General features: G+C 51.5%; 1 protein-coding gene across 3 annotated transcripts in view; it reads left to right on the plus strand.

Moving 5' to 3' along the window:
* LOC138980577 (succinate dehydrogenase [ubiquinone] flavoprotein subunit, mitochondrial-like) overlaps nucleotides 1-15170 on the plus strand; it is a 37334-nt gene that overhangs the window by 10423 nt on the left and 11741 nt on the right. For all 3 annotated transcript variants that reach the window (XM_070353474.1, XM_070353472.1, XM_070353473.1), the window contains exons 10-11: nucleotides 351-551; nucleotides 14741-14833. In XM_070353474.1, coding sequence (XP_070209575.1) covers nucleotides 351-551; nucleotides 14741-14833 — 294 coding nt within the window. The remainder of the gene's footprint in view (nucleotides 1-350; nucleotides 552-14740; nucleotides 14834-15170) is intronic.

Below are 15170 nucleotides of genomic sequence, written 5' to 3' on the forward strand. Positions count from 1 at the left end.
TGTGTTGCTGTGTGCCCGGACTGTATGATACATTGTGTTGCTGTGTGCCCGGACTGTATGATACATTGTGTTGCTGTGTGCCAGGACTGTATGATACATTGTGTTGCTGTGTGCCCGGACTGTATGATACATTGTGTTGCTGTGTGCCCGGACTGTATGATACATTGTGTTGCTGTGTGCCCGGACTGTATGATACATTGTGTTGCTGTGTGCCAGGACTGTATGATACATTGTGTTGCTGTGTGCCCGGACTGTATGATACATTGTGTTGCTGTGTGCCCGGACTGTATGATACATTGTGTTGCTGTGTGCCCGGACTGTATGATACATTGTGTTGCTGTGTCTGACAGGTATTGCGGTACAGCCCAGAGAATGGTGACGAGGTTGTGCCCGGACTGTACGCGGCGGGGGAATCGGCGTGTGCCTCGGTGCATGGAGCCAACCGACTGGGCGCCAACTCTCTGCTGGACCTGGTCGTGTTCGGTCGAGCGTGCGCCAACACTATCATCCAGGAGAACAAGCCAGGCGAGACCATCGGACCCATCAAACAGGTACTGCAACTTCCATGTTTGGGCTTTGTACCATGGGCAGAGCAAAAGAAGGATTGATCCAAGTTAAAATGGAGACTTTTCATTCAGCAGCAAATGAAGGAAAGCTGCCCATTGTAAGAAGAGAAGACAGTGTTAGAAATAGTCATAGTGTATTGCATCCAAGAGAGAACACTAGTGGTTACATCCAAGAGAAAACACTAGCGGTTACATCCAAGAGAGAACACTAGTAGTTACATCCAAGAGAGAACACTAGCGGTTACATCCAAGAGAGAACACTAGTAGTTACATCCAAGAGAGAACACTAGCGGTTACATCCAAGAGAGAACACTAGTAGTTACATCCAAGAGAGAACACTAGCGGTTACATCCAAGAGAGAACACTAGCGGTTACATCCAAGAGAGAACACTAGTGGTTACATCCAAGAGAGAACACTAGTGGTTACATCCAAGAGAGAACACTAGTGGTTACATCCAAGAGAGAACACTAGTAGTTACATCCAAGAGAGAACACTAGCGGTTACATCCAAGAGAGAACACTAGCGGTTACATCCAAGAGAAAACACTAGCGGTTACATCCAAGAGAGAACACTAGTAGTTACATCCAAGAGAGAACACTAGCGGTTACATCCAAGAGAGAACACTAGTAGTTACATCCAAGAGAGAACACTAGCGGTTATATCCAAGAGAGAACACTAGTGGTTACATCCAAGAGAAAACACTAGCGGTTACATCCAAGAGAGAACACTAGTAGTTACATCCAAGAGAGAACACTAGCGGTTACATCCAAGAGAGAACACTAGCGGTTACATCCAAGAGAGAACACTTGTGGTTACATCCAAGAGAGAACACTAGCGGTTACATCCAAGAGAGAACACTTGTGGTTACATCCAAGAGAGAACACTAGTGGTTACATCCAAGAGAAAACACTAGCGGTTACATCCAAGAGAGAACACTAGTAGTTACATCCAAGAGAGAACACTAGCGGTTACATCCAAGAGAGAACACTAGTAGTTACATCCAAGAGAGAACACTAGCGGTTACATCCAAGAGAGAACACTAGTAGTTACATCCAAGAGAGAACACTTGTGGTTACATCCAAGAGAGAACACTAGCGGTTACATCCAAGAGAGAACACTAGCGGTTACATCCAAGAGAAAACACTTGTGGTTACATCCAAGAGAGAACACTAGTAGTTACATCCAAGAGAGAACACTAGCGGTTACATCCAAGAGAGAACACTAGTAGTTACATCCAAGAGAGAACACTAGTGGTTACATCCAAGAGAGAACACTAGCGGTTACATCCAAGAGAGAACACTAGCGGTTACATCCAAGAGAGAACACTAGCGGTTACATCCAAGAGAAAACACTAGCGGTTACATCCAAGAGAGAACACTAGTAGTTACATCCAAGAGAGAACACTAGCGGTTACATCCAAGAGAGAACACTAGTAGTTACATCCAAGAGAGAACACTAGCGGTTACATCCAAGAGAGAACACTAGTAGTTACATCCAAGAGAGAACACTAGCGGTTACATCCAAGAGAGAACACTAGCGGTTACATCCAAGAGAGAACACTTGTGGTTAAACTGGCCCACCCTTGATTCAATCACATATTCTTACCTCAACTCACATAAATGGCATTAACTTCAGTTCATTGCTAAGATATTGAAGTAGTACTCGACCCTGGTAAGGGGGGAAGTAACTCCCAAAGAAAACAAAGTCCGTAGTCAAGGACGGGAGTCACCTCCCCTACCGGTAACCCGCGCATGCGCGGTCCTACTACCGGCCGTCATTCCACCCACTTCAACACTCGAGCACAGACAAGTTGTGGTACTCCGGCATCTTTTTTGCCTTGGCCTTTTGTGGAAGGCCATTTGACCCTGGTATTTGCGTTGCTATCTTTAGGTAAGATCGTTTCACTTCTCTTCGCTGCGCGTTGCGTTTGTTTGAGTATTTCGCTGTTGTAATTCGTCTCCACGTGCGCGTGTTCGAAATTGCAAATGGCGGACAAAAGCTCTAAAAGCAAGGGCAATCTTGTTTCTCTGCTCTCTTCACCGGGGAAAGAGAAAGATAAGGACAAGTCTAAGTCTAAATCAAAGACGCGTGCCTCTGTAACTTCGTCACAGGCTACGTCTTTAGTTCTGGTTACTGACCCGGTGACTAAGAAGTCAGAACGGGTTTCGATTGACTCCACGTCACCGTCACCGGTTTTTCTTACGCAGGAACGCGCTACTTCTCCTCTCTCGCGCTCGCAGGCGCCTCGGCCTAGCGAGTCCGTGTCTCGGGAAGAAATCTTGGCAATGTTTGCTACTTTGAAGCATGATTTGGTTGCCTTGCATTCTGCGGAAAGGCCTGTCGCTCCCCTCCCGCCTGGCGTGGGGGGGGTGGCTTCACTTTCTAGGCTGCGGCCTTCAGCGACGATCACTTCGGCTGATCTCGGACCGGATTTTTCCGGTTCGGTAGCGGATCCCCCTGCCTTTTCAGGGGGGTTCGCGTCCATAGCGCCGCCCGGTTCTAGCGCTTCGGCGTTGGGCGGCGTTTGTGGGAGTCCCCATCTTTTTGGGGGCTCACACTTGCCTGCGTTCCCTGGTTACGCTCTTGCGTCTCCTTCGGGTTCACAGACGGCTCCTCCCCGGCAGTACACCGTCCATCACGTGGCGGGTGCGCTAGGGAGCGGCGAAGCGCGCCAGCTTGCCCCCCTGGGATCAGTTTCGGCTGTCCCGGCCTCTGGGGGACAGGCAGCAGCGTCTTGCTTGTCCAGCTCTGGCCTGCAAGATTCTGTCGGCGGTCATCGTCCTGTAGCTCTTGGTTCGGCTGCCGCCGTTCCTGTTTCGAGCTCGCAGGGGGTAGGCTCCTCTGGTTTCCCCTCGGGGCTTCCGGTCGGGCCTACCCGCGGGTTGTCGTCCTCGACTTCCGGTTGTGCTGTGGCAGGCACTTCCGGTGGAGGACAGCGGGCTAGCGGTTCCGGTGGCAGTGTCCCTGCTATCCCGTCCCTGGTCACGCATCGACATCCGGCCCTGACTTCCGGTTCCGCCGCGGCGGTTCCGGTTGTCGGCGGTGCTGTTGGTGGACAGTTTGCGGCGCTTCCGTCTACTGTTCAACCGACGTTAGCCACTTCCTCTTCCGTGGATGGGTGGGTTTCCGGTTTGCCGGACCCTCCTTTCGATGGGGATCAGGAAGGTTTTGCAGAGGAACAGGAAGGGGATGAGGATCGTTCCGAATCCGTTACCCCCTTACGGATTCCCAATAAGCTGGGCCCTACTCTGGAGTTGGCTGCGGAGATAACCTCACGGTACTTCCCTGAGGGTGTCTCCGCCGACTCTACTGTTGTCGCACCCCCTCCTTCTGCTTTGGCAGACTTTGCGGGCGCGGGGGACACGAGGGCGAAGTTCCGTTTCATGGAATCTCCTTCCGTCCCGTTTGTGATGGCTCAGGTGTTGGCGGACGCTAACACACCCTACCCTCTTTTGGCTGCTCATGGGGAAGCCCCCCCTTCTGCCCAGCCTTGGTTAACCTCGGCTCAGGCAGGCGGCGGCCTCCCAGCCAACTCAAGAAGATCGCGGCTGCCTAGCAGGCCACATTCTCTTCTCTCCTCTTTTTCGCTGCCCACAGCTCCACTTCCGGTGACTCCGGAACTGGCTCGCTTGCGGCAGGATGGTTATAGCCGAGATAGGACTTCCGTTTGTACGGAACAGAGTCTACTCGGGCTGGAGGAAAGCGGGCGTTCTTCCCTTGAACTGACCTCTTTAGCGGAAACGCTCATCCGGTCTCTCACGAGAGCCATCGCTTCGTCCATCGAGCCTTTTAGGTTTCGTGACGATGCTATTGAGGCTGATGCTGCCATGCTCCTGGCGGCGCTTGCGAAGGTCACTGACAGTCAGATGACGCTTGCTGCTCGGCTCTACTCTCAGGTGGTGTTCTGGAGGCGCGAGGCTTTTCTTAACGGCTCTCGCCTGACGGATAAGGCCACCATAGACTCTTTGAGAGTCTCTCCCTTTTCAGAGGGTGCGTTGCTGGGCTCACGCTCTTTGGATGCCCTTCGGCAGCAAACTGAGGAAACTCGTGACCAAAATGTGGTGCAACTGACGGAACTCGCTCTTAAGCAGCACAGCAACAAACCACGGAGTTCTGCGTCAGTGCCAGACAGCTCTTCTGGGCAGCAGTCGTCTCGCGCAGGTAGGGGTGGGTCACGGTCCCGTCCTTACCAGCGTAAACCTTCCTTCGGGAAGCGGGGGTCTGGGCGCAAGCCCAACCCCCAATGAGCCACCCCCGATCCAGTCACCCCACCCCCCCAGCCTCTACCCTTTTGGTAGCAGGCGGCCTCTTCCGGGCCCTTCCAGCTTGGCTGTCTCGGACAAGCAGCCTATGGAGCATGGGGGTGATTCGATCGGGGTTCCGCCTTCCTTGGCAGGAAGGCAAAGCCCCTTCGTCCAGGGCGCCGGCCAACTTCCGGTTTCCGGTCAGCCCAGACGCTCAGGAGACTTTACAGGCGGAAATCCTTCTCTTTCTGCGGAAGCAGGCTATAGAGGAGTTTCTCGGCCACCCCTTCTTGGGACTTTACGGCAGAATTTTGGTCGTCCCCGGGGTGTTGCACCAAGGCATGGTGTTCGATTCACGGGAGTGGGCAGTCCGTCCCACTCAACGTCGTTTATACAAACTGCAGGCGCGCCCTTTTCAGGCGGCGCTCAGTTCAGTCTGGAATCCGACGTCACACGGCTGGGACGTCTCAGTTCCGTTTCGGGGTCTGGTTGCAGCAGACCACGCCTCAGTGGATGAACACTCCTTGGCTTCTGCAGGGAGTGCCCATAGCGCTTCCTCCTCCTTACACGCATCTCTTTGCGGGCGCAGCACAGAAGGGCTGCGGGGCTCACTTGGTCACGCACACGACTTCCGGTCGGTGGTCACAAGAGCAGCGGTCTATGGCACAACATTCGCCTCGAGCTCGAGGCGGTCTTTCTGGGTTTTCATCACTTTCTCTCCGCTTTCCAGGGCACCGATGTGTTGTTTCTTTACGACAACACGGCGGTCTCCGCTTATTCCAACAAACAGGGCGGGTCCCGATCTCGGCTGTGGTCCAGCCGAGCATGCGAGACTCTTTCTTAGATCCTGATCTCGGCTCGCTATCTGCCCGGCTGCCTGAACGTCCTTGCCGACGTCATCAGCCGTTCCTTCCAGATCCTCTGTCACGATCGGGTGACAGAGACCAAGAAAGCGTCACTCAGTGGAGTGCCTGTTCTGGGTCAATGTATGATAGAAAGCGCCTGTGCGTGATATTGGACACAGCAGAGTTTTTGCTGACAGTGCTCCCGAGCACGGATGTTTTGAAACGCACGAGCTTCACAGTGCAGGTTTCTGCTGTCATAGGGCTGACGGTTTTTTTCGCTGACAGCGCGCACGGGATTTTCAGGGATTGAGTTTCTCGTGTCTTTTTCCTGCTTGGGGAGGCAAAACTGTGTATAGCTGGACTGGTTTGGTGACAAGGTCAGTCACGTGTATTTGGCTAGGTGGTCTGTCAGAGACTCAAGGACGACACACTTGACACCCAGCGGCAGAAGGGGAAGGACCTAACACACAGTTACTAGAGTATGATGGTTTTTCACCGAGTATCATATTCGGCACTCTAGGGGAACTTCCACAAGTTATTCCTTTCCTCTGCCACGTATTTTGCTGAGGACAAGTCGTCACATTTCCTTCGTCGGCGATGGCTTTCGCATAAGGATTCGACAAGGGGTTCTGGACGTTTTGGGTCACTGTTGACGAACAGAGACTGTTCCAGGGAGGAGGCGGACTTTGCTTCCATTGAGAGTTACAATCATAGGCTTTTGAGGTAATAAATCATTATTTAACGCTGTTGATGAGTCTGTGTTGTGGAATGAAATACTCTCTGTTGTTCTTTCCAGGTTAGCGCATAATTTACTCTCTGTGACGCTAAAATACTAATCTGTATATGGTTTTTGCAGATAGGGAGAGAAGGACGGAAAATGGCTGTTTTGTTGTTGTAAAAAGTCAGTTTTGTGCAGGCCCACGTGCTCGATGAGATATTTAAAGATGACATGTTTTAAGGTGGTGGGTGAGGGGTAGCTGACATGTTTAGTGCACCGATGCTTTCTGTTTGCAGCCTTCCTTCGTTCGTTCGTTTCGTTCGTTCGTTACGTTCCCGTAACATCGGCACGGCTGACTCTGGCGGGAACTGTTGAGGCTACGCTAACCAGGAGACCGGCTAACCAGGAGACCGGCTAACCAGCGGACCGGCTAACCAGCGAACCGGCTAACCAGCGGACCGGCTAACCAGCGAACCGACTAACCAGCATACCGGCTAAGCAGCAGCAGCAGAGATAAAGCTAAGTGCACCATGTCGTACGCACCCCGTTGACCACCGTTGTCTTTTCGTATCTATGATTTCATTGGAGTAGTGACAACGTGGGGTGTGTGACACCTGCACGAACTAGAGCTTTTCGAACAGAACATTCTCATTTCGACTGTATTTACACGGGTTCAGCGTGTTACTATAATTTTCTACATAGTACTGGCATTTTGTCAGTGAACACTGGTTTTTTACGTGTTGAGAACGTAAAAGGAACATATTTTGAGTGAAGGCTCGAGGGAGGTGGAGAGTTTATACATAAACAGGCGTCTGAAACTTATACTTTTGTTGACTCTATTTAATTGTATGCCTGCGAGAGTGGATCGTGGTGTGGTTAGTTAATTAGTAGTAATTAACCGGTTCATAATCACCTTGAGTGATATATTGAAACGTGACACGTGGGGGCCAAGCCGGGATTTACTCAGTTAATTTCCAACTGATAAAGACCCACCAATTAAGGAGAACTAAGAGCAGATAATCTCGTCAGTGCTCGACTTATTTTCTGCTTGGTGCTACCCTTTTTTGTATAGTTTTGATCATATACCACACCTTAAGCGATTCACATCTTGCAGGAAATGTAAATTGTAATTTGTGAGTTATTGTATGCGCTAACTGTGATTATCTCCCTTTCCTTTGTTTGTGAATCTTTGTTGTTGTACGTTCAGAGTTTTCCGTTGCAGAGAGCTGAGCGGGGTTAGCGGATTTGTTATTCGTTTTGCTCAGTTTTCTCTACATTGTTGTTTCGCATTCTGTAACAGGTTATATTTCTATAGTCTTGTTTTACTTGGATTTTTCTCCATATTTTGACTTTGTTGGAATTTTGGGGGGGAAGGGTCCGAGGACTTCTGTCCTAACCAAGGCTGTGGGAAACACTCTGTTTCACCGCAAAAAGCAGCCGATAAAGTAGGCCACGGCTGTGGGAAACACTTTGTTTCACCGCAAAAAGCAGCCATAAAGTAGGCTACGCGTTTTGTTCTACACCGTTTGGATTTTTCTTCTGCATTTTCCGGTTGCTGGATTTTTGTATCCATTTCATCACCGCGTGTTCTAGCTATAGCTGCGTTAGACTTACTTTGGTAATAAAGCTTTGCTAAAACTAACCATGGCCACAGGGGGATCTCCGACGAGGAGAATAACTTTCGAGACTCCTGGTAGTGAGCAACCGACTGAGCGAGACGCACGCGTTAGAGCCCGAAGCGTTCTAAAACGCTTAGAAGTGGAACGGAAGGAAGAATTTGAGCGACTGACAAGAAAAGAAGAACGTGACAGACAGGACAAGAAGGACGAACTTGACAGACAAGAAAGGGAACGACAGGCTGAACGAGACAGACAGGAAAGGAAAGAAGAACGTGACAGACAGGAAAGGAAAGACGAGCGAGATAGACAGGAAAAGAAAGACGAACTTGACAGACAAGAAAGAGAACGAGACAGACAGGAAAAGAAAGACGAACGTGACAGACTAGACCGGAAGGAACAGGCGGATCGCGATCACCAGCTAGAGCTAGCTAGGCTACAGGCCGAGAAGGGTACGCTCACTCAGGCTAGCGCGCCGACGTTTGTTGCCGACCGTACGAGACTGCCGACGTTCGACGATGACAAGGACGAGCTCGACGACTTTTTACGCCGGTTTGAGCGCATTGCATCAGACCAGAAGTGGGAAGAGGCCACGTGGGCTAGCCGCCTTAGCACCTGCCTGAAGGGACGCGCATTGCAGCTCTACAACGCTTTGGAGGACGACGAGGCGAGAGACTATCAGGCACTAAAGAAGGCGTTACTCCAGCGCTTCAACCTGACTGCTGAAGCCTACAGACGACGTCTGCGTAACAGCAAGAGACTGAGCGGCGAGCTGAGTCATCAGTTTGTGGCACGCCTTAATCTCTACCTGCGGCGCTGGGTGGAGATGGCCGAAAAGGACTGGACCGTCAACGACCTTGCCGACCTCATAGTCATGGAACAACTGATGTCCAGCCTGCGACCTGAGGTGGTGACCTTCGTGCAGGAGCACCAGCCCAAGACTACTCAGGAGGCAGCCGACTGGATCAGAGTGCACGAGGACGCCCAGGCGATCTCCGGCAAATCTTCAGGCTCACGGCCAGGAAAAACGGGAAATTCGGGTTCTTCAGGACCCAAGGACGGGAAGGACGATCAGGGACACAAGGGATCGAGTTCCAGAACTGACATCCAGTGTTACTACTGCAACAAGCGGGGCCACGTGAAGAAGGACTGCCACAAGAGACAGGCTGACCAGAAGGGCGTTCACTTCGTTGGCAGTGAGGAGTTCAGGGACGTCACGAGCTCATGCACCATCCCACAACTCTGCGTTCCGTGCTCCAGGAAACATTTCCAGCCCCACTGCAACGTCTACGTTAACGGAGTGAAGGGCGAAGGTCTGCGGGACACAGGGGCAGACATGATAGTGGTTCGGGCGAGTCTAGTTCCAGCTATGGCCTACACAGGAGACAGCATCAGGGTGAGAATGGCCGAGGCATCTCACGCTTACGACTTGAACACGGCAGTGATCAAGGTCGTAACCCCGTTGTTCACGGGGACCATTGTGGCCGTCGTCATGGACGATCCTCCATGCGACCTGCTCATTGGAAACCGGGTTCAGTTTGTGGACGGCGTCACCAGGGAGGTTCCCGTTTATCGGTCTCCCGACGTCATTTCAGTGCTCACGCGGGCACAGGCGGAGCGAGAGGACAAACCTCTCAAACCCCTACCTGCTGCACGAGCTGCCCTGGGGAACGTGACCCCCGCGCTTCTCGCGAAGGCTCAGGCATCTGATCCGACACTAGCGACTCCTCGGGAGCACGCGAAGTCGGGGAAGGTGAAGCTGAGCGGGAAGCATGGGAGGTCAAAGTTCCTCAGGGACAAGAAGTTGCTCTACCGTGAGTTCAGCAACAAGGAAGGTGCATTCAAACAGGTTGTCGTGCCTCGCGAGTTTCGCGAGGGTGTCATGGCAACGGCACACGACTCGATTCTGGGAGGTCATCTTGGTACCAAGAAGACCACGGATCGTGTCTGGCGCCACTTTTACTGGCCAGGCATCTGCACGGATGTCCGACGTTTCTGTGCGTCCTGCGATAAGTGCCAGAAGGTGGTTGCCAAAGGAAGGGTGAGGAAGGTCCCCTTAGAGAAGATGCCGCTCATCGACGAACCCTTTCGTCGGGTGGCAGTGGACATCATCGGGCCCATCTTGCCTGCGTCTGAGGACGGAAACAGATACATTTTGACCATGGTGGACTACGCTACTCGATACCCAGAGGCGATCCCTCTGAAATCGATTGAAGCCACGCGAGTAGCTGAGGCTCTGGTTACTATGTGGTCCCGGCTGGGAATTCCATCAGAGGTACTCACCGACAGAGGCACGCAGTTCACGGGAGGAGTGATGGCGGAGGCAGCACGACTGCTATCACTGGAGCAGCACTTCACCACTCCTTACCATGCTCAGTGCAACGGACTGGTGGAAAGGTTCAATGGCACCTTGAAGACCATGCTGAGGAAACTAGCTCAGGAGAAACCACGCACGTGGGACAGGTACATCCCAGCATTGCTTTTTGCATACCGCGAGGTTCCTCAGGAGAGCTTGGGTTTTTCCCCATTTGAGTTGTTGTACGGCAGACAGGTACGCGGTCCCATGGCTATCCTGCGTCAGGCTTGGACGGACGAAGAAGCTGACGAGGAGGTGCAGACGACAGCGACCTACATCGTAGAACTCAGGAACAGGATTGAAGAGACCTGCAAACTGGCTCAAGAGAACCTGGGAAGAGCAGCACAGCGTTACGCGCGAGGATTCGACCGCAAGGCACGGCCGCGCAGCTTCAAGATTGGAGAACGGGTGTTGCTACTTCTACCTGTCAAACACAACAAGCTACAACTGCAGTGGCAAGGACCTTTTGAGGTGACAGCGAAAGTGGGCCAGAACGACTACAGGATCATGATGCACGGGAAAGCACGCCTGTACCACGCCAACCTGCTGCGCGCCTACATAGAGAGGACAGCCTACGGGGAGAAGAACAAAGACAAGAAGAACAAAGACAAGAAGACAGAGAAGGTTGCAGTTATCAGGGGTGAAACGAGGGGTTGCTCGTTCTTGAGGACGACCTTTCTGTCTGGAAACAGACCATCAACCTCTGCAATATCTTCAGGTTGCAAGGTTGGCAAACGCCAGACTTATGCGCTGGGCGTTGATCCTCCAACCGTACCAATTCACGGTACGCGTCATTCCGGGCGCCAACAATGTTGGAGCTGACTTTCTCTCTCGGGCTGTAGAGGAGAACATGACTGTGAGCGAAACCGAGGTTTCGTCTTGAAGAGGGGAGGTGTGTCACGATCGGGTGACAGAGACCAAGAAAGCGTCACTCAGTGGAGTGCCTGTTCTGGGTCAATGTATGATAGAAAGCGCCTGTGCGTGATATTGGACACAGCAGAGTTTTTGCTGACAGTGCTCCCGAGCACGGATGTTTTGAAACGCACGAGCTTCACAGTGCAGGTTTCTGCTGTCATAGGGCTGACGGTTTTTTTCGCTGACAGCGCGCACGGGATTTTCAGGGATTGAGTTTCTCGTGTCTTTTTCCTGCTTGGGGAGGCAAAACTGTGTATAGCTGGACTGGTTTGGTGACAAGGTCAGTCACGTGTATTTGGCTAGGTGGTCTGTCAGAGACTCAAGGACGACACACTTGACACCCAGCGGCAGAAGGGGAAGGACCTAACACACAGTTACTAGAGTATGATGGTTTTTCACCGAGTATCATATTCGGCACTCTAGGGGAACTTCCACAAGTTATTCCTTTCCTCTGCCACGTATTTTGCTGAGGACAAGTCGTCACATTTCCTTCGTCGGCGATGGCTTTCGCATAAGGATTCGACAAGGGGTTCTGGACGTTTTGGGTCACTGTTGACGAACAGAGACTGTTCCAGGGAGGAGGCGGACTTTGCTTCCATTGAGAGTTACAATCATAGGCTTTTGAGGTAATAAATCATTATTTAACGCTGTTGATGAGTCTGTGTTGTGGAATGAAATACTCTCTGTTGTTCTTTCCAGGTTAGCGCATAATTTACTCTCTGTGACGCTAAAATACTAATCTGTATATGGTTTTTGCAGATAGGGAGAGAAGGACGGAAAATGGCTGTTTTGTTGTTGTAAAAAGTCAGTTTTGTGCAGGCCCACGTGCTCGATGAGATATTTAAAGATGACATGTTTTAAGGTGGTGGGTGAGGGGTAGCTGACATGTTTAGTGCACCGATGCTTTCTGTTTGCAGCCTTCCTTCGTTCGTTCGTTTCGTTCGTTCGTTACGTTCCCGTAACATCGGCACGGCTGACTCTGGCGGGAACTGTTGAGGCTACGCTAACCAGGAGACCGGCTAACCAGGAGACCGGCTAACCAGCGGACCGGCTAACCAGCGAACCGGCTAACCAGCGGACCGGCTAACCAGCGAACCGACTAACCAGCATACCGGCTAAGCAGCAGCAGCAGAGATAAAGCTAAGTGCACCATGTCGTACGCACCCCGTTGACCACCGTTGTCTTTTCGTATCTATGATTTCATTGGAGTAGTGACAACGTGGGGTGTGTGACACCTGCACGAACTAGAGCTTTTCGAACAGAACATTCTCATTTCGACTGTATTTACACGGGTTCAGCGTGTTACTATAATTTTCTACATAGTACTGGCATTTTGTCAGTGAACACTGGTTTTTTACGTGTTGAGAACGTAAAAGGAACATATTTTGAGTGAAGGCTCGAGGGAGGTGGAGAGTTTATACATAAACAGGCGTCTGAAACTTATACTTTTGTTGACTCTATTTAATTGTATGCCTGCGAGAGTGGATCGTGGTGTGGTTAGTTAATTAGTAGTAATTAACCGGTTCATAATCACCTTGAGTGATATATTGAAACGTGACATCCTCCACACGGAGTGGACCATCACCCATCAGGCGCTCCTCCTTCTTTGGGCGCAGGTAGAGCGTCCGATGGTCGTCCTTTTCGCCACGAGATTTTCACGTCGCCTCCCGATCGTTGTGTCTGTTTCCGGGCCCGGTAGCTTGGCAGATCGACGCGATGACGATCAGCTGGACAGGGCTAGAGGCTTACGCCTTCCCTCCCACTCCACTCATCGGAAGGGTTCAGCCTAAAGCCAACTTAGAGCGGCTTCATCTCCTTCTCGTGGCACCGCGCTGGCCCAGTCAGCATTAGTTCCCGGACCCCATGCGGCTCACCAGCGGCCCGCCAATCCCGCTCGGCCGCCGGCGAGGGGAGCTTTTCCAGCCCAGAACGGGGACTCTGCACAATCGCCCCGAGGGCCTGGATCCTCACGCCTGGAGAGGGTTCGGAGATCACTGGGGTGCTCAGGCGCCTCCGTTTTCGCTTTTGGACTTAGGCCAGAAGGCTCACAGGCCACCTCCTCTGTCTACTAGTCACACTGGCTGGCTTGGACTCGATGGTTTGCGGCTAACAATGTTGTCCCGGTCGCCCTGCGATCAATGCAGGTCGCAAACCATCTGGCATGGCTCTCCGCTCGGGGACGCGCCGCGTCCGCTTTGCGCGCTCGCCGCTCAGCCATCTCTGTTACTTTTAAGCAACTTGGACGCTCCATCTCCCTCGGGGGGGTTATCGCGAGTGTGCTAAAGGGCGCGGCCCTCAGTTCTGCAACGGAGAGAACTTCTGTCCCGGCTTGGGACGTTCTTCTAGTACTCGAATTTCTCCGTTCTAGTGCTTTTGAACCTTTACAAGACGCTAGTCTCTCTGACCTTACGCGCAAAACTCTCATGCTCATACTGCTCGCTTCCGCGCGGAGGGGCAGTGAGATCCACGGCCTCTCAGGCCTAGACCGGGATATCACTTTCGAAAGAGACGGCTCGGTTTCACTGCGTGTCCGTCCCGATTTTCTCGCCAAGAATCAAAAACCTGGTCAACTTTCACCGATCATTTCCATTCGGCCTCTCCGGGACATTTTTAGCCCCCGGCGATCCGGATCTTTCTAACTGTCCGGTACGCGCGCTTAAGGCTTACTTGTCGCGCACCGCTCCGTTTCGAGCATCAGCTCCGAAGTTGTTGTTTATTTCGATCATTTCAGCCCGAAATAAAGACTTTGCAAAAACCACGCTTTCCAGATGGTCTTCCACACTTATAAGGCATGCTTATCAGTGGTGGCAGACACAAAAGGGGGGGGGCAGTCAGTCCTTCCTCCTCGATCACCTCGTACGCACGAGGCTTGAGCGTGGGCAACTTCCTTAGCTGTCCTCAAGTCTGGAAGGATGTCAGACGTCCTCAAAGCTGCATACTGGACGACTCATGATGTCTTCCTCAGCTACTACCTCCGGGGCATTGCCAGCACTCATCCGGACGGTACCAACTGCCTCCCAGCTATGGTTGCCGCAGGCCAGATACTTCCAAGAGATTAATGTGAGTATCCCACCGCCTTTATGTGCAATCTGCCATTTATGTGAGTTGAGGTAAGAATATGTGATTGAATCGAAAATTTCAAAACTAAATTTTCATTTAATTAATATACTTACTCAACTCACATCGTTTATACCCTCCCATCCATCCCCGCTAACATTATATGTGTTACAGGTGTGTGTTTCCGTGGGGGAATGACGGCCGGTATTAGGACCGCGCGGTAGGGGAGGTGACTCCCGTCCTTGACTACGGACTTTGTTTTCTTTGGGAGTTACTTCCCCCCTTACCAGGGTCGAGTACTACTTCAATATCTTAGCAATGAACTGAAGTTAATGCCATTTATGTGAGTTGAGTAAGTATATTAATTAAATGAAAATTTAGTTTTGAAATTTTCGATTCACATGCATGTCACTGTGTTACAGAACGCGGGAGAGGCGTCGGTGGCCAATCTTGATCGTCTGCGTCACGCCAACGGCAGTACACCCACTGCTGAGCTCAGACTGGACATGCAGAAGGTATGTACACTTAGTCTTTGGGGAGGGGAGGGGGGGTGGGGGGGTATATGTGTATCCTTCTCCTGGCTAACATTGCTTGTGATTTGATGAAGCAATGATATTCTCCGTTGTAATGTCACATTGCACAATACTTAAAAAAAAAAATTAAAAAAAAAGGCATCAGTGGCATTTTGTTTTCTGTTTCTTGTAGGTTTTCTGATTCGGCAGTAACTTGCTTCAGCTTTAAGCCACCGCTTGTTTCCCTTTAGGCCAAAAAAAAAAAATTGTCTGTTTCTGGTCACCCGACCGACCCTAAATTTGGGCGCCGACCCTAAACTTTTTTTTCCAAACTCAAAAT

The sequence above is a fragment of the Littorina saxatilis genome, linkage group LG11 (assembly GCF_037325665.1).
Source record: "Littorina saxatilis isolate snail1 linkage group LG11, US_GU_Lsax_2.0, whole genome shotgun sequence".
Lineage (NCBI taxonomy): Eukaryota > Metazoa > Mollusca > Gastropoda > Littorinimorpha > Littorinidae > Littorina > Littorina saxatilis.